The sequence below is a fragment of the Furipterus horrens genome, unplaced genomic scaffold (genome assembly GCF_987537825.1).
Source record: "Furipterus horrens unplaced genomic scaffold, mFurHor1.1.pri manual_scaffold_1, whole genome shotgun sequence".
In the NCBI taxonomy this organism is placed as follows: Eukaryota; Metazoa; Chordata; class Mammalia; order Chiroptera; family Furipteridae; genus Furipterus; species Furipterus horrens.
Genome location: NW_028327171.1, coordinates 190729157 through 190746975, shown reverse-complemented (window position 1 = coordinate 190746975; position 17819 = coordinate 190729157). Strand labels below are relative to the sequence as shown.

The window sequence follows — 17819 nt, the reverse complement described above, 5'->3', positions numbered from 1 at the left end:
ATTTGTTGGGCTTTTACCATGTGCCAGACCTTGTCCTCAGTTTTAAAGACTGTATTGATTTTTCTAATTCCCCAGAGTTGTAGGTTTAAAGGTTGGTTTGCTAAATTTAATTAATATGGTTAATTAGTGAATAAGTCTCACTTGATATCAAGAAATGCCCTCTTGTATTTACCACTGCAGTGGTCATCCATTTGACCAACATATACAGGGGGTGGGCAAAAGTAGGTTTACAGTCATAATACAAATAAGTAATGTATAATTAATACATAATAATACAAGAATAAATATAACTATAAAACTACTTTTGCCCACCCCTGTATTAAATATCGACTGTGTGCCAGGCCCTGTATTTATTTGGTATCTGGGCATTAAAATGAATCTTGATACTTTCTAGAACATTTGTGTTTAAAAAAATTGACTGCAAAAATCTCTAAACTACCATTTAATTTTGTTGGTACTCAAAGAAAAGTGTATTTGGTATTTTAACAGAGAGATCGTGATCTGGAGCTAGCTGCTCGAATTGGACAAGCTCTCTTAAAGCGAAACCATGTCTTGTCTGAGCAGAATGAAGCCCTGGAGGAGCAATTGGGACAAGCTTTTGATCAAGTAAGTCTTTGATCAAGTATTTGCAGCATGAAATAATTAGATCTTGTGCAGTGGAGGAATTTCTTTTCCCAGGTGTCCCTGAATTGATGACAATAAGTGGGTAAATATTGTCAGTATGCTCTGGCTGGTGTGGTTCCAGTGAATTGAGCGCTAGCCTGTGAACCGAAAGGTCACTGGTTCCATTCCCAGTCAGGGCACGTGTCTGGGTTGTGGACTAGGTCCCCAGTTGTAGGTGTGCAAGAGGCAACTGATCAGCGTTTCTCTTCCCCTTTCTCTCCCTTCCCCCCTCTCTAAAAATAAATAAATTACATCTTAAATAAATAATAATAATACCAGGTCATGTGGACTTTATTGGCAACCATTGAACTAACCAGTAGAGAAATGAAATGATACTGTACAGAGGAGTGCTTATGTGAGTTTACCTTTGTCAATAAAAAGCTTATAATCAATACCTATCATACTTGTAGCACCCTGTTTAGATTCTAACATTTTATCCTCACCCCTTTGTGTAGAGTTTGTATGCAATCTTTTCTTAACTTTATTTTTTAAAAATATACCCTCGAATCATAGATACCCAATGAAGTATCTTTACTCAAAAACCCAAACAAAAGGAAAAGAAATTTTTGAAACTGTATTTATTCCTTAACAATAAATATTCTTAGTGAAAATGATTTATTGTTAATTTGAATGATTAAATTTCAAATTCTCTGTAACATGTTATTTTTGTCTAGTTTCATTTATAGTTTATAAATGCATTATATTTAATAACATTTGAGTCTTTATGTTGAAAATATTTATTCCCTAGAACTAAAGTTAGAAGGTCATTCAGAGTTATACAGCTTAAAAGTACAAGGCTTCGGGATGAGAATTTAAACTAGGGATTTATTCTGATACTTTGAAGGTTCTTCAGTTGTGTTTGGTTTTTAACTGAATGTATCATTATCTTACATGACAATTTCCTCCTGTATGTCTATTATACAGAATGTGAGAATTGACTTTCCTTCTTGCCTAGTATAGAAAAAGCTGTATTTGTTGAGTTAATGCTCAAAAATTATAGCTTAGGAAGTATCTGAGGTATATTATTCTCTTTTTAAGCACCTGCTACTTTAGTCAATAAAATCTAGAAGCTAATCATATTATTTTGTTTTACGGTAAGGAAAATTAGAAGTGATATTACACATATTAAATAAAAGACAATATAAAAGACATCTTGTAAATCAGGGCTTTTTGCTGTGCAGGTTAATCAGCTGCAGCATGAGCTCTCCAAGAAAGATGAGTTGCTTCGAATTGTCTCCATTGCTTCTGAAGAGAGTGAAACTGATTCCAGCTGCTCTACACCTCTTCGGTTCAATGAGTCCTTTAACTTATCTCAAGGCTTGCTGCAGCTGGACATGCTACAAGAAAAGCTTAAAGAACTGGAAGAAGAGAATATGGCTCTTCGATCCAAGGTACATTCTACCTAATTTCCAGTTTCTGTAATGTAAAGCTGTATGGTTTAAGCCCAGGTATTATTAAGGTGAAATGTGACATAACTAAGGATTTGCTATGGACATTCGAATTAGGGAGTGGCAGCCATTACATGTGTATTTATTTGCCTTCTGTTGTTTCTTAGATCCCACTGAAAAGGGGATAATAGCAAGCTGACAGATGAAATAGAGAAAGCCACAGCATAGAATATATATCTTGTGGAGTTTAAACAAATAACTAAATAAATACAACAGTGTTAAAACCTGTGTTGGAAAATTACAAGGTTCTGTGAGCTTGTATGATGGGGATGGGGATAAAGAAGTCCTACTTAATTAAGCAAGTGATATTTTAGCTGAGGCGAGGGATTAAGCCAAGCAGAGATGTATGGGTAGGGAGAGGCGGTTTGGAGGGATGAATAGGCATTTACAAAGGCCCTGAGAGAAATGAGGGGGAAATGTTTGTTATATCCTTTTCCATACCTTTATGGTAGATAAAGCTTATTTCCTTTGTAAGTGATTAACTTCTCTCTTCAAATGAGAATTAAAAGTTTTTTAAGTGAATACTGTAAAATAATTAGAAGATAACACATACTTTTTATTTTTTTGAAGGCTTGTCACATAAAGACAGCAACTATTACCTATGAAGAGAAGGAACAACAGCTTGTCAATGACTGTGTTAAAGAGCTTCGTAAGTATTAACATATTCTGTTTGCCTTTGGGCAGTTCTTTGGTAGGATATCTCCAATTCAGAAATTAAATCAATGGTTTAGTAGAAACATCTCAAGAAACAGTATCAAATAATTACCAAAGATCTTGGAATATCACATTGAGCCCACAACTCTAAATAAAATACTGTATGTACTTTTAAGAAATATCTTTGTTTCAATTGCCATTTTCATTAAAGGCCTACTTTTCTATCAGTTACAGCATGTTAGAGTGAAATAAACCAAAGCTCTTGTTTTGTTGATGAGAAAATAGTCCTGTAGAGAACGTGATTTGCCAGAGTCAGAAAACAATAGATAAGTGGCAAAGCCAGGTCTTATATTCAGTGAGTAATTTATTAAGTGCCAACTGTGTGTTTATAAAAGAATATATTTTGATTTGATGTAATGTTAACTAATAATTTTTAAAATAAATTAATTGGGAAAGGATCAGTTTCACTAGAGAAAGATATTTAATTTCTCTATAAATTTATAGCCTTTTATGTTGAAAGAGAAAATGTAACATCACATCAGTTCATTTGGGCTATGGGCCTCAGAATGTGATAATTTAGAATAACAGAATATTAGAGAACCAGAGGGAAGGTAAATTGAATCTTCTCCATCAACGCTATCATTGCCCACCTTTTACACTTTGAAAAATAGAGAAGATATTACTTGCCCAAGAGCTCAGATCCTGGTCTCCTTCCTTCTTGTTACAGGCTTTCTGTAAAATAAAAAATAGTTTTATGACACTGAACATGGTTCTAACACTTGTGTTTAGATATCAAGGTTTTTGTATGAAATAAAGATTGATTGCCCCAGTGGAATTCTAAAGGTTTTATTTCGTGTGCATTCAATAATGCGAGGCTATAAAAATTGCTTTAGAGGCCCTATTCAGTTTGTCAGGTGCCCCAGAAGTCTGACTCCTACTGAGGCTGATCAGTAGCTTTGTCAGTAGGTTTAGGGATTATGACTGTTCCATTCTGGAAATGTGCCTTTGTTAGACTTGTTAAGTTTATCTTTCATCGCTTGTGGGAGTTTATTTACATCCCTGAAGAGTTCTCAAAGATATAAATGCAGTTATTCTCAGCACTTGCGAAGATACGTAAGTGGCAAAGCCAGGTCTTATAGTCACTGAGTAATTCACCTATATCTTTTCAGCCTTCTTGTCCTTCATAAAGAAAAGTATTTGAGTATGTATCTTTTTAATAACAAAAAAGATTGAAGCAAAACTTGTAGCTTACCTTTACAAGTCATCTCTTTTTATCTTTATTGCCTCATATTCAATTCCTAAGATTCGCCTATTTCAGAAGAATCTTTATTTTTTAAATTTATGTTAAAAAAAAATGTATTTGTGATAATTTAGTGCTTGTTATAAAACAGGATTTGGCCCACAGGCCATAATTTGCCAACCCCTATTCTATATTTATATTAATTTTTTAAATTCTTATTTGTTTTTAAGGTGAAACAAATGCTCAGATGTCCAAAATGACTGAAGAATTGTCTGGGAAGAGTGATGAACTGATTCGATACCAAGAAGAGATCTCCTCTCTCTTGTCTCAGATTGTAGATCTTCAGCACAAACTTAAAGAAGTAAGTTCATTCTTCCATTCAACAGATGTTTATTAAGCACTGACCTAGTACCATGCACTATGCTAAGTGCTAGATTAAGAAAATAAACATGGTCCCTTCCCTTTTAAAGTACTTTAATCTGATCACTGTTTTTTAGTCTTCTCTGTGTCATGAAGTATGGGTAACTACTTTGAAGTCACTATTTCTCTTCATAATGATACCAAACCCAGGGTTGCTGGCTACCCAAAGCTTGAAAGCCAATGATCAAGAGACAGGTGCTGTTAGAAGGAAAATAGGTTTATTCAAGAGATGCTGCGTGAGAAGATGGCAGACTCCCATCACAAAGACCATCTTAACACTTGGACGTGGATAGGGGTTTTTGTAAGGAGGGAGAAAGAACGAAAAACAGCAGAACAAAGGAGTCATAAAAAGGGGGTTGAGAGTTCTCCATTGAGAGGACTATGGGAAAGCCAACACAGTCTGTTCAGATAACTGGTTCAAGGTCAGAAAATTTCCCGAAGCTGGAATGTATAAAGGTTGAAGTCTGCTTTTTAGTATTTTAACTTAATTTAATTTAATTTTTTAACTATACTTTATTGATTATGTTGTTACAGTAGTCCCAATTTCTTTTCCCTTTGCTCCCCTCCGCCCAGTACCTTCCTTCCCTCCAGCAATCCCACCCCCTTAGTTCATGTCCATGTGTTGTGCATATTTTTTGGCTTCGCCCTTTCCTATATTATTCTTAACTTCCCCATGTCTGTTTTGTACCAACCAATTATACTTCTTAATCCCTGCAGCATTCCCCCATTTCTCCCCCTTGCCCCTCCCAGCTGATAACCTTCCATATGATCCCCATACCTATGATTCTGTTCCTATTCTGGTTTGCTTAGTTGGATTTTGTTTTTATTTTTTAGATTCAATTGTTGATGGTTGTGAGTTTTTGTTGTCATTTTAATGTTCTTAGTTTTGATCTTCTTTTTCTTAAATAAGTCCCTTTAACATTTCAAATAATAATAGCTTGGTGATGATGAATTCTTTTAGCTTTACATTGTCTGGAAAGCACTTTATTTGCCCTTCCATTCTAAATGATAGCTCTACTGGATATAGTTATTCTTGGTTGTAAGTCCTTGCTTTACGTCACTTTGAATACTTCTTGCCAGCCCCTTCTTGCCTGTAAAGTTTCTTTTGAGAAATCAACTGATAGTTTTATAGGCACCCCTTTGTAGGTAACTCTCTGCTTTTCACTTCCTGCTTTTAAGATTCTCTCTTTATCTTGAACCTTTGGCATTTTAATTATGATGTGTCTTGGTGTGGTCCTCTTTGGGTCTAGCTTGTTTGGGACTCTCTGTGCTTCCTGGGCTTGTATGTCTATTTCCTTCGCAAAATTTGGCAGTTTTTTCTTCAGTATTTTTTCACATACGCTTTCAATTTCTTGCTCTTTCTCTTCTCCTTCTGGCACCCCTATGATTCAGATGTTGGCACATTTAAAGTTGTCCCAGAGGTTCCTAAGCTTTTCATTTTTTTCAATTCTTGTTTCCTTATTCTGTACTGGTTGACTGTTTTTTTCTTCCTTATGTTCCAAATCATTGATTTGAACTTCGCTTTCCTTCCCTTCAACATTGGTTTTGTGTGGATTTTCCTTCATTTCACTTAGCATAGCCTTCACTTCCTTCCTTATGCGTTTGCCATACTCAAGCATATCTGTCAAGCCTGTGAGAATCTTTATCACCAGTGTTTTGAACTCTACATCTGTTAGGTTGTCTATCTCCTCATCTGTTAGGTTGGCTATCTCCTTGTCACTTAGCTCTCCCACTGGAACCGTGATCCATTCCCTTTTCTGGGCCATACTTCTCTGTCTCCTCACCTTGACAGGCTCCTTTATTTGTTTGCTTCTGTGTCTTAGGTAGAGCTGTCACACCTGTTACATGTAAGGGGCAGAACCTTAGGTATTTGTCATATGGGTGACCCATTTCACCACATTGTGGCGCTGTATGTGGAGGAGGGGTCTGAGAGGGAACAATGCCGCTTGCTCAGCACTCACCCCTTTTCCAGGCACCTCTTCCACTTCCACACCAGACTGGCTCCCCTCTAACTGCTGCCCTGGCCGTTGTTCCGGAGTGGTTGGGTCTGCAGACGTTCTAGGACCATGGGGGCCCTTTAAACAAGCAGACTCTGCTGAGAAACCAACAGTTTCTTCCTCTGCCCCAACCCACACTGGTTTTCACAGTCAGAAGCAATGAAGTTTTATTTTCCCTGGCGCTGGAACCATGAGCTGTGTGGTCTGGTCTGGTGCTGGGAACACCTCCCGGGTGTCCCTCTCGGCTTTTTATAACATGTGACTGCACTTTCCACCGGCTTGCCACTGCCACAGCTGCTACCACACCACATCCTCTCTGCCCCGGCTCTGCGCCTCCTTCCTGTCTGGATGACTATTTCTTCTTTATATCTTTATTTGTTGGACTTCCATGCAGCTTGATTTTCTGGAACTTCTGGTTGTCTCTAGTTTTGAGGTAGTGTTATTCATTCTTAGTTGTGGCGTGAGATGCATCCTGTCTGTCTAGGCCTCCATCTTGGCTGGAAGTCCTTGAAGTCTGCTTCTTTTGAAGTTAGTTCCTAGAATTCTTAAGCAAACAAGATGTTTATCTGCAGTCACATATTAGTTAACAGGTCATCATTTACAGAAATAATGTTAAAAGAATGGTGGAATTGGTTACAGTAAAAGGGGGTTAGATCTTCCTCAGAGAGTTGTGATGTGATTAGTGACTCATGCCCATTGTCTTCTGAACACCTTGATGGATTTTGTATTCTGCCCATTTTATTGTTCTTATTTGGCTTTTGGAAGGTAAGCTTTTTATAGGCCTTAACATAGACTATACCCATGCGGGGCACCCTTAAAGAGAGTAGCCTTTATTTTATATGGGAAGGCTTCACATGTCTCTTTTCATATGTTGTTAGCATGTGATTGAGAAGGAAGAACTGAGACTTCACCTACAAGCTTGCAAAGATGCCCAGAGACAACTGACAATGGAGGTAATGAAATCTTCCTTTATCTTGTGTAATACAGGAGGGGGAATAATGAATAGTTTCTTTCATCTTTGTGAATAAGATTTAAAACAAGAACAACAAAGGATCAAGTTACAATTATGAGAGCTAAAAAGTAAAGTCATTTAAAAAATTCTGTCCCTAAAACTAATAACATGGCAACATCCTTATTGACTAATGGGGGAAACCTTGACTTTTATAAGATTCTATAGGAATAAGTGACCCTTTTAGCTGTTCACCTTAACTAACCCAATAGTTTTTAAAATATTAGGAGAAATAGCGAAAACCTCTTACTTGCCATCTACATAAATATTCTGTGTATTAGATGTAATTGGTGGTCCTTTGCAAGCTTAAGAATCACCTGGCAGGGTTATTTTTATATGGAGTTTCCTAGGCACCATTCCTAAAAGTTTCTAATTCAGTAGGTCTAGAATGAAGGCCTAGAATGTACATGTTTAATAAGCACCCCCAGTCCTGGAGATGCTGATAATATCCACATACTACACTTGCAGAAATTTTTGAAGTTAAAATATACTCGGAAAAGTATGTACTTCTTTTAACATGCTTGTGAATCTAACAATAAAAAAGGTTCTGAAACAGGGAGAAGAAACTACTCATTTAGGATGACTGAGCACCCTGACAGCATGTATAATACTGTCATTTACAGACTTCAGGATGATGTTTTAAAAATATATATCTAACAGTATGCTAAATATGACTTGATCATAACAATTATATTTCCTCTATAAGATTTTTAAGGGTCTGAAGCATTAAATATTGAATTGACAGTTTTTGTTGTCTCAGCTACATTTCAGAATTTAAGAAATCATGTTTACATATAGTTCTGGCCTGGACTCCCCTAATTCTGGCAGCTTCCAATGTATACGTACTTTCCTTGCTTAGGTTTGTTTTAGAGTCTTTGTATTGAAATGAATTATAGTCGTAAACTTAGCTAGGCCTCTGGATAAAACTAATACTTATCCCAGTGTTTTTTTTTCCCCACTGTCATTTTAGAGTATAATAAAGTACGCTAATTACCATCCTTTCTTTCAGCTGCATGAGTTACAAGACAGGAATATGGAGTGTCTGGGAATGTTACATGAATCCCAAGAAGAAATAAAGGAGCTTCGTAGTAGATCTGGCCCTGCTGCTCATCTCTACTTCTCCCAAGCATGTGGAGCTTTTTCTGGGGTAAGGAACTGAGAAAGATGTTACGTATTCAAGGAAACTTGCTTAAGCTTAGATTGCCCTGAGAGTAGTACAGTTTCTGGTGGTGTAAAAGCATCTTGAGAAGAAATAACATGGATTGTCCTTTGATTTAGGCCTTAATTTGCATATCTGGATCTACCATAGCACTCTTATTTATCCTAGCCTTCCTTCTAACAGATGACCATCCACATGTATTGTAATACATGAGATGAACCCCAGAGAGATACGATTCAGGTCTGTGTACCATCGAGCTCCTTAAACTTGGGTCATCCTTACCCTGGGTCCACTACATCCCACTTATTCAAATAGTGCTCTGGGCATCTAAAATCTTTTTCAATAAATCTTGAGTTTCTTGGTATACTTAACTTCAGTTAGAGTGTAAGCCCCATGAGGGCAGGAAATTATGTTTGTTTAATGAAAACTTCTGAGTTTATGCCAGAATTTGTAATGTTGGTACAAAGACTTATTTTAGCATTTTAGTTCTTAAACACATACATGCAATCTGTGAAATATTTTTAAAAACAGAAACTATAAATCATAGTAGATTTTCTGAAGAATATTGAGGGCACATTTTTGGTTTTTACCTTTTTAATTTTGAAATAATCTTAAATTTAGAATAAAGTTCCAACAGTAATAAAAAAAAACTCACATATCCTTCACTTAGATTCCTCAATTTTTAACATTTTACTACAGTCTGCCATGTTGTTCTCTTATTTTCTTCTGGACCATTTAACAATAAGTTGCAGATACATCCTATTTTCCCTTAATACTTAAGTGTGTATTTACTAAAAACAAGGGCACTCTCCTATGTAACCACGCTACCACCATCAATGTTAGAAAATTGACATCAATACAATATTATAATTGCCAGATAGTGATTTCCTAATTTCATCATGTTTTCAACATTTATTAATTATCATTCTTTTGTAAGTCGGAGCTTTCCTGTCTCATTTATTCATGTGTTCACTAAGTTATTTCGGTATAGACCCATAATATTCCTATTTTAGTCAATTGATTATACTTCGTTTTTATTATTTTTAATTTTGGTACTGAGATTGTCCCAGCTATGGCCAGGGGGATCTCCTTCAAGCTCGTCTTGCCCTTTCCCTCTCCCAGTCCTGAAATCAGCCATTTCTCCAAGATGCTGTGGTTACTTTTAATGAGGAATGGAATTTAGAATCCAAGATCTGGGTGCTGTGTGTCCATTGCCACTTGAGTATTGTTGCTTCCAGGCCCTTTAGTAGAAAAAGCTAAGAAATAAACATATGTTCATACATACACCCACACAAACACTTCTGTATCTTTCTTTCTATCCATATTGTTCACACCAATACCTCCAGTTCCTGTCATTGTCAGCTCAGCCCCCCTGAGCATGCCACCCATGCTAGTTGTATTCTCATCCATGCCAATGGGAAGGGGGAGGTTGCTTATTTTTCTTTTAATGATTTTTCTATATTATAAAAGTTGTATATGTTTTATGATAGAAAGTTAGAAATTACAAAGAAGCCAAAAGAAATTGTTAAGTACCATCAAATCCTGCCATCCACAGAATCACTATTAACATCTTGGTTTATAGCCTTTTGTCCTTTTATTTTGTGTCCGCACGTGTGCTATTTCCTGTTTATTGTATTGTTTTTTGCCACTGCTTTGCTGAAAAAGTAGTTGGGTCTTGTTTAAAATTACATTTCCAGAATGTCTTATTTTCCTTCTATGTTTATTCGTATTTTCTTTTATTATAAAACTAAAAGTATTGGATTCTGGAGGCTCTGTTAATTAATTTAAGGACAGTTCATCTCTCCTATCAGGCTTCTTACATAATTACTATAGGAACCTCAAACTCTTTTTCTTAGGAATCTCTTGCATCTGAGATTGAGGGGACCATGCGCAAAAAATTGAGTTTGGATGAGGAATCTTCTCTCTATAAACAGAAGTAAGTACAAATCACATACATGTGTTGTTAATCAACCACGGGGATGGAAATTTAAAAGAAGCCACAATCCAAAGTGATAGATATTATGAAATTCAGTAGTAAATCTTACTTTTCAGTTTTCTTAATACATTTGTGAGAGTTCTCTTGTTCTGAAGTTTATTTCTTAATGATCTCTCCTAAACTTTAGAGGCTGTTCAGGATGACTTTATTTTTAATGACTCGCACATACATGTCTCTTTTCTGAAGGACTCCAGCAGCAGGAACTGGCAATAATGAACACTTCTTTTTTGACAGAGCCCAGCAGAAACGGGTATTTGATACTGTCAGGATTGCCAATGTCACACAGGGCCGCTCTGTCCCTTTCCCAGCTCTTCCATCCATTCCAGGCTCCAACCGTTCAAGTGTCATCATGACAGCAAAACCTTTTGAGTCTGGATTGCAACAAAGAGAGAACAAAACACTCCTGAGCCAGGGGAGCAATTTGGAGGAGGTTCCAGGGTAAGAAACATAGATCATGGCACTGATTCTGCATTTCTTGTGGCATTGACATAACAGATTCACATACTCAAATTCCAGCATTGCTCTGCGCTTTCCCAAGGAAGTTCTGGAACTGTCAGTTTTTATTCAGTAATGATGCCACATATCAATCATTATTTGTAAGACCAATCATTGATATCATAAAAGTTTTTTGGAGTAAAAAAGCTACATTTCATTAAGTGTGTTCAAAATTGAGCTTGCATTAAACTATGAAATTCTTAACTACTTTCTTCTTTGGAGTGGCAAAGTTAAGGTCTGAATCTTCTTCATGTTCAAATTCAAATTTGTTTGGAAGTGTTCGGTCATTGGTAGTCAAGCATAGTATCAGATGACACTTCCTTATAACCCATGCTCCTAATCTCAGCTGCTTTGGTGCCTTGAGGACAAACAATAAGTCTGAATACCTACTAAGAAAAACGTAGCTTGCTCTTAATTTCCTATTTGATTAAACTTAGATTTTTTCTCACTTTTCTTGAACTGAGTATGAAATTCAGTTCACTGAATTACACATAACTAGAAATTGAATAGCAATTACTGGAAAGTCAGCTGGAAGCTTTTGAAAGGTAAATGTTTGGCACCCAAGAGAAATTTTTCCCAATGTAGAAATTATTATTATGGATTTTTGATTGTTTTGCCTGGTCCGTAGTGAGCATGTTCTTCATCCCCCGTAGCTTTATGTGTTAATATTACCTTACCTTAGAAGACTGAACAAACAATCTGTGTGAATTCACACATAGTAGCCAGGAGCAACTACAACTCAGTTTGTTACTCTTCTTTTTGATGTTTAATTGTAAGATACCTCTAATTTTTAAAAAATGGTGAAAAGTAGAAAAATATGTGTCACAGAACTACGAAAATGTAGTATTTATAAGTCTTGTTATTTTCTTTTTAAATGTTCTATAATATTCATAGAGTATTCTATGTCCCTAAGCAGTTTTTTTCACATTTTAATACTTTTGAAATTGTTTACGTTTTGCAGCTAGTGGCATGTCATAGTTTAATGGGCAGCATTTTTTTCATTTGGCATAGTACATAAACTAATATAGTACATAAAAGAGTGGTACCTTTTGTAATCAATGATATTATAGATTCATGAAATGGATATTTACTTTTTGACTGTCTAAACTGAATTTATAGGTGGTCATATATGTAGTTTCATATATCACGTGAAATAAGAAAGTTAGTAAATACAACATAATAATCATATTTTTTGTCTATCTGAAGTCACTTGAAATAATCTATAAAAGTGATAGATAGTACTAATGATTTTGGTTTGTTATTATTTCTGTATTCCAGATAACTAAGAGAAAGTACTATGTTTTTAAGATCAGTCTTTTGAACATTTGCCATTGTAGAAAGGAGAAGTCTAGGTTGTGCTCATGACCCTTACAGGCCTACTCAGTAAATGTGACTTTCCCATAGGAATGTTCGGAAGGTGGGTCAGCCAGAATCCTTTGGAGACAGCGATCTGGCTACAGCACTGCATCGCCTCAGTCTGCGGCGACAGAACTACTTAAGTGAGAAGCGGTTCTTTGCTGAAGAATGGGAGCGGAAGATCCAGGTTCTGGCTGACCAGAAAGAGGGGCTTAGTGGCTGTGGTACCCCCACAGAAAGCCTTACCTCTCTCTGCACTGACCAGTCGGAGATCACAGACTTCAGCAGTGCCAGTTGCCTTCGGTGTTTTATGCCTGAAAAATTACAAATTGTCAAACCCCTTGAAGGTAATAAATCAGTAAAGGCCATTTTTAAGCCATGTTCCTTATTGGCCTTTTCTTTCCCTAGGATTGATATTTGTATTGTAATTGTAAGAGCACTATGTGCAGAAGATATCTTTATTATCTCTAAGTACCGCTGTTTGGGTGACAGTGCTTTGTAGTACTTTGTGAGAAATGAATGAAGAGATCTGTATTCTCCAGGTCATCAGCCATCAGTTCACTTTTACTCATTATTATTTTTATATAAAGGAGAGGGAAGAAGAGTAATCTTTTCCTGTCCTTTGCTAAGGAATGTTTTTGATGACAGGTTTTATGGTAAGATAATGGGACATAGTAAGTAAAAATAATCTAGATGTAATACTTCACCTCTGTTTCCTTTTCAAAAAAGAATTCTTTACTCCAGTAATGATATCTACTTGAATGTATATGTGCCTGTATTTTTCTTTTCAGGTCTGTTAATTTCAGTTCAGTTTCTGACCTTGAATTCAAAATAAGTTTCTTTGTTCTACAGAAAATTAGGTCTTCAAATGATTCTCTGCTATTATCATAAGAGAGTCTGCATTAGATAAAGGTTTGAGTAGGAAACCTATGAGGACCCCTGAAACTCAAAGATTCTATATGTTAGTTTTATTTATTAATGATCAGTGCAAGTATTTGTCAGAGTTGCCATTTTTAGGATGAAAACACATACTGGCATAATTAGACATTGCATCTGGTGCAAATTCTTGTGATAATCATTCACCAGGGCTTATAGATAGGAAGTATGGGGTGATATCCTACTTTTATCATTTCCTTCATTTTTCTACTCTCCCTGGAAGCCTAAGGAAAGGAGAGGCATGAGCAAAGTGGGGAAGTATACACATACATGCACCCGCAAACACTGAAAAAGTCAAGGTGTCTTCCATCCTAGGATCCTAGCTTTTCACTTGGACATTTATAAGCCAAGGAAGTATTGATTTTTTCACCTAGGAAAATAACAGCCCCGCCTCTGAGGCACATATCTTCCTTCTCATCACTGCCTCAGCATCTTAGCTCCTGTGAAGGGTGTTACCTTGTATTTTCCACCTTTGTTTTAGATGTCCTTTTTAAAGTTAACTTTTGTATTTTCAGCAACTTGTCAGTCTTTCACAGAGAACTTTAATTTTCAAATTTTACCAAACTATTAAGTGCAAATAAGTATTTTGTTATTATTCCTTTTTTACACATGTAATTTCAGCTCCTGCTTCAATATTGAATATTTGTGAGACATTTACAGCATACCTTTTTATCTGTTTATTTTTGTCTTGCGTATTCAGGATCACAAACTCTGCACCACTGGCAGCAGCTTGCTCAACCGAATTTAGGAACCATTCTTGACCCACGACCAGGTGTTATCACTAAAGGCTTTACCCAGTTGCCCAAGGATGCCATCTATCACCTCTCAGATTTAGAAGAAGATGAAGAGGGCGGTATCACTTTTCAGGTTCAGCAACCTCTCCAGGTAGAAGAGAAACCTCCAGATCCCAAACCAGTAACAGGAATGTTTCTGCCACCCATTACTTCAGCAGGTGGTCCAGTTACAGGTGAGAAGAGTGCTTGGCTGAATAGTCGCATCCTGACTTATTGTATGGTCAGCTGACTACCTCTACTAAGTCTCACTGCAGTGTACTTAGTCTTGTAACATAATGTAAGATAATAAAAACCTATAGCATTTAGTGCCTCTTCTAATTCTACTTTGTCTTAGCCAGCTCACATAAATAGATTGGGCAGAGAGCAAGATCAGTTCAATCACTGAGTTGCAAACTTTCTGGGCTCTGGACCTCTTTACACTCTTAAAAATCAATGAGAATTCCAGAGAGCCTGTCTATGTGGGTTGTATCTATTGATAATTACCATATTAGAAATGAAAACTGAGAAAATCTAAAAGTACTTATTAACTACTTTAAAAATAATCGTCGTCGGCAGCCGTCCGTCTCGAGAGACGATGGTGTAGCTTCTTAAGAGTCTATCTGCACCGCCGAGAATGGCTGTGCAGTCCGACTCGGGAGTGACATGGTAGTATCTGTCTCCTCCCGTGTTGAATTGACATCTTGCGATGACGCTGAAGCTACAGAGCCTGGGCAGGGTAATATGGAGGGTCTGCTGTTGCCCATGCAGCAGACCCCCCCTCTCTTCGCAGCTGAAGGATCCAAGGGAAAGACGGAGTCAATACAGCTTGGGTTCAGGTGCGCCGCAGGAGTTGCCGGTGTTGACTACAACGTCAAACCGCCTTAGGGACTCCGGCTCCGGATTTTCTGTCGGGGTTTACTCCCTTAGCCTTTCCCCTGAAGAGGTATGCCGCAAGGCAGCGGAGGTTTTTTGGAGTCAGAGTTTTCCTTCTCTGATGTACCCTGACTGGAAGATCGAACCAGCGACACCTAGCTCGCAGGCCGACGCTCAATCCACTGAGCCAAACCAGCCAGGGCGATTTAAAAATAATAATTACATGTTAACACAAATATGTTTTATGAGAAACCGCTATTTTTTAAGTAGTGGGAAGAATGGTTTTGTTTTACAGTTTTGCAAATCTCTTATTTATGGCTTAATAGAATATAGATTCTTGTATCAGCTTCCATGTTCAGTTTATTATAATTTATTGTTTTGGTTGAAGAATGCAAAGGAAATGCAGCCTCACACAGATATGTAGTTGGAAAAGGAAAGAGTATTTTAATGGCCTCTTCAGGTATTTGTGGATATTCTTTTATTTTAAAGCACAAGATGATGAGTAGTTTAAGGTTTGTAGCAGTACGGAATCTGAAACCCTGTAAGTGAACTTTTTATACTTTGTTGTATTAATATCTATTGGACTATCCTGAATTTTGAATGCATTTTTTGCCATGCATGATTTTGTGATATCATGCATTGGTTATTTGGAAAATATTAGTTCACTGAGTTATGCAGATCTTCTAAAAGCTGACACATTTCATTACATAATGTATCTCACCAAAAAGTCTGTTAGTATTAGGAAGTTTTCAGGCTCGCAGTGGTAGATAACAAGTTTTTCAAAATCTCATTTTCACTCAATTACTGTCAACTATTTTTCTTAAGAGACAGTTTCACTACCTTCATTTCTAAGAAAATTTCTGCCAGATATCCAAGTCTGAATAACTACTTTGTCTGTTAGTTGTTTTTTCAAGTAAAAGTGGTGTCCCACAAAAAATTTTAACTCAGTTGCACATGTGTTTTTCCTCTAATCTCTTGGTATGTGATAGAGTCCTTAATGCTTGTTTCCCATTTCATCGCACGCGACAGTAAAAAGATTCAAGAGTCAAGATTTAATAAGTAATTTGTACTGCTTCATCAAGGATATTCTTATGTGAATCTGGCTTTTTTTTTTGTTATTTGTTTGTTTGTTTTAATACTATGAGTAGACAACAGTGAAGTGTACTAGCATACTTTTAGTGCTGTTGTCTTGATTTATGCTAAGGAGACACCAATTTTACCCGCCATTGCTTCTGAATCAGCAGTGCAAATGTCAAACCAATCAAAAAGGAAGGTAGTATCTTAGCATTGCTATGAAAGTAGTTTTGATCTATATAGACTCCCACAACAAGGTCTGTAAATCACTTTTGAGAATCACTGTAGTAGACAGTTTGACTAGAAAGATTGAATGACTAGATATTGGTGGTTGTTTTTGTTAATTTTTTTTTTTTTCAGAATGGGTTTTTCTATTATTTCTAAGCTATTTTTAATTCTTTTAAATTACAGTTTAAAGGTATTGAAGAATTCAGCTATATACTAATCAGTACTAATACAATATTTATATGTACTTTATTTCATATTTGGGGGTTTTTGTACAAATGACACTTGATAAATGCTGCATTATTGATAAATAATAATGAAATTTTTACATTATTAACCTAGTCTTTCAATTTTGTGTTTGATTCCCTAAACATTTCTACTACAGTTGCAACCTCAAACCCGGGGAAGTGTCTGTCATGCACAAACTTGACATTCACCTTTACCACCTGTAGGATATTACATCCCTCTGATATCACTCAGGTTACCCCCAGGTAGGTCTGGGCAGTTTGAGGCCTCACTTCTTTCCTCAACTATGCTTTGATGAATTTCTTTTAAAAATTACTTTGATTTTAATTCCCAGGATTTAAATTAATGTTCTGTGATAATTTGTCTGTAGAATATTCTCACATTGTATTTTCTCATTTGATTACTATAAGTCTTTGAAGTAGGCTTGGAAAATGAGTATATGTTGCATAAATAAAGAAAATGAGACATAGAAAGTTCCTATGACTGGTCCAGGGAAGACAGATAGTAAATGGCCCAGCAGCAACCATACCTACCGTTTGCCAAACTGCGAGAGTTGAGGGACCAGTCCTCTCCACACCAGTTCCCTCACTTTTGACGCCACCTGCAGGTCCAGGAGGTTCCCAAAACTGCTCTCGAGATGATTTGATTAATTTGCAAAGAGGACCCAGAAATTTACTGAATGCTGTTATGCTCATGGTGACTGTTAATTACAAGGAAAGGATACAGGTTAAAATTAGCCAAAGAAGGAAATGCATAGATCGGAGTCTGGGGGGGATTTCACTTGCCAAGCTTCCCTTGTCCTTAGGATTCATTACTTCCCTGGCATTGATGTATGATAGAGCAGAGTATTGCCAGCCAGTGTCCAGATTTTGTTTTGAAGCTTCATTGGTAGGCATGATTACCTGTGTGGTTGAACTCTCCTCCAGGTCCACTGACCCAAAACTACCACCCTAATTCAAATGGTTGTTGGTCTTTCTGACTTGGCCAACCTCTACCCTACAGGTTTTGGGTGTGTCCAGGCCCACCCCAAGATCTACTGTGTTCAGCCTCTGTCCTAAACAAAGACATTTCTATCAAATATGACATAGATTACCTCCCAGAAGCTGAGAACAAAGACCAGACCCCTCTAGGCAAGGCCAAACAGAGGCAAGAACATGGATATTCCAACATGTAGCAGAGGAATCTCAACTTAATAAGCCATATTGCTGCTACTGCTATCCTACCAATTCCCAGATAGAATCTAAGGTAGTTTTCA

General features: G+C 36.8%; 1 protein-coding gene across 1 annotated transcript in view; it reads left to right on the top strand.

The window, feature by feature from the left end:
* Positions 1 to 17819, top strand: part of TRAK2 (trafficking kinesin protein 2) — a 60784-nt gene that overhangs the window by 37618 nt on the left and 5347 nt on the right. Inside the window, exons 5-15 of the mRNA XM_090282626.1 lie at positions 490 to 606; positions 1845 to 2054; positions 2682 to 2760; positions 4236 to 4366; positions 7301 to 7375; positions 8441 to 8578; positions 10447 to 10526; positions 10821 to 11024; positions 12486 to 12784; positions 14074 to 14340; positions 16704 to 16809. Coding sequence (XP_090138752.1) covers positions 490 to 606; positions 1845 to 2054; positions 2682 to 2760; positions 4236 to 4366; positions 7301 to 7375; positions 8441 to 8578; positions 10447 to 10526; positions 10821 to 11024; positions 12486 to 12784; positions 14074 to 14340; positions 16704 to 16809 — 1706 coding nt within the window. The remainder of the gene's footprint in view (positions 1 to 489; positions 607 to 1844; positions 2055 to 2681; positions 2761 to 4235; positions 4367 to 7300; positions 7376 to 8440; positions 8579 to 10446; positions 10527 to 10820; positions 11025 to 12485; positions 12785 to 14073; positions 14341 to 16703; positions 16810 to 17819) is intronic.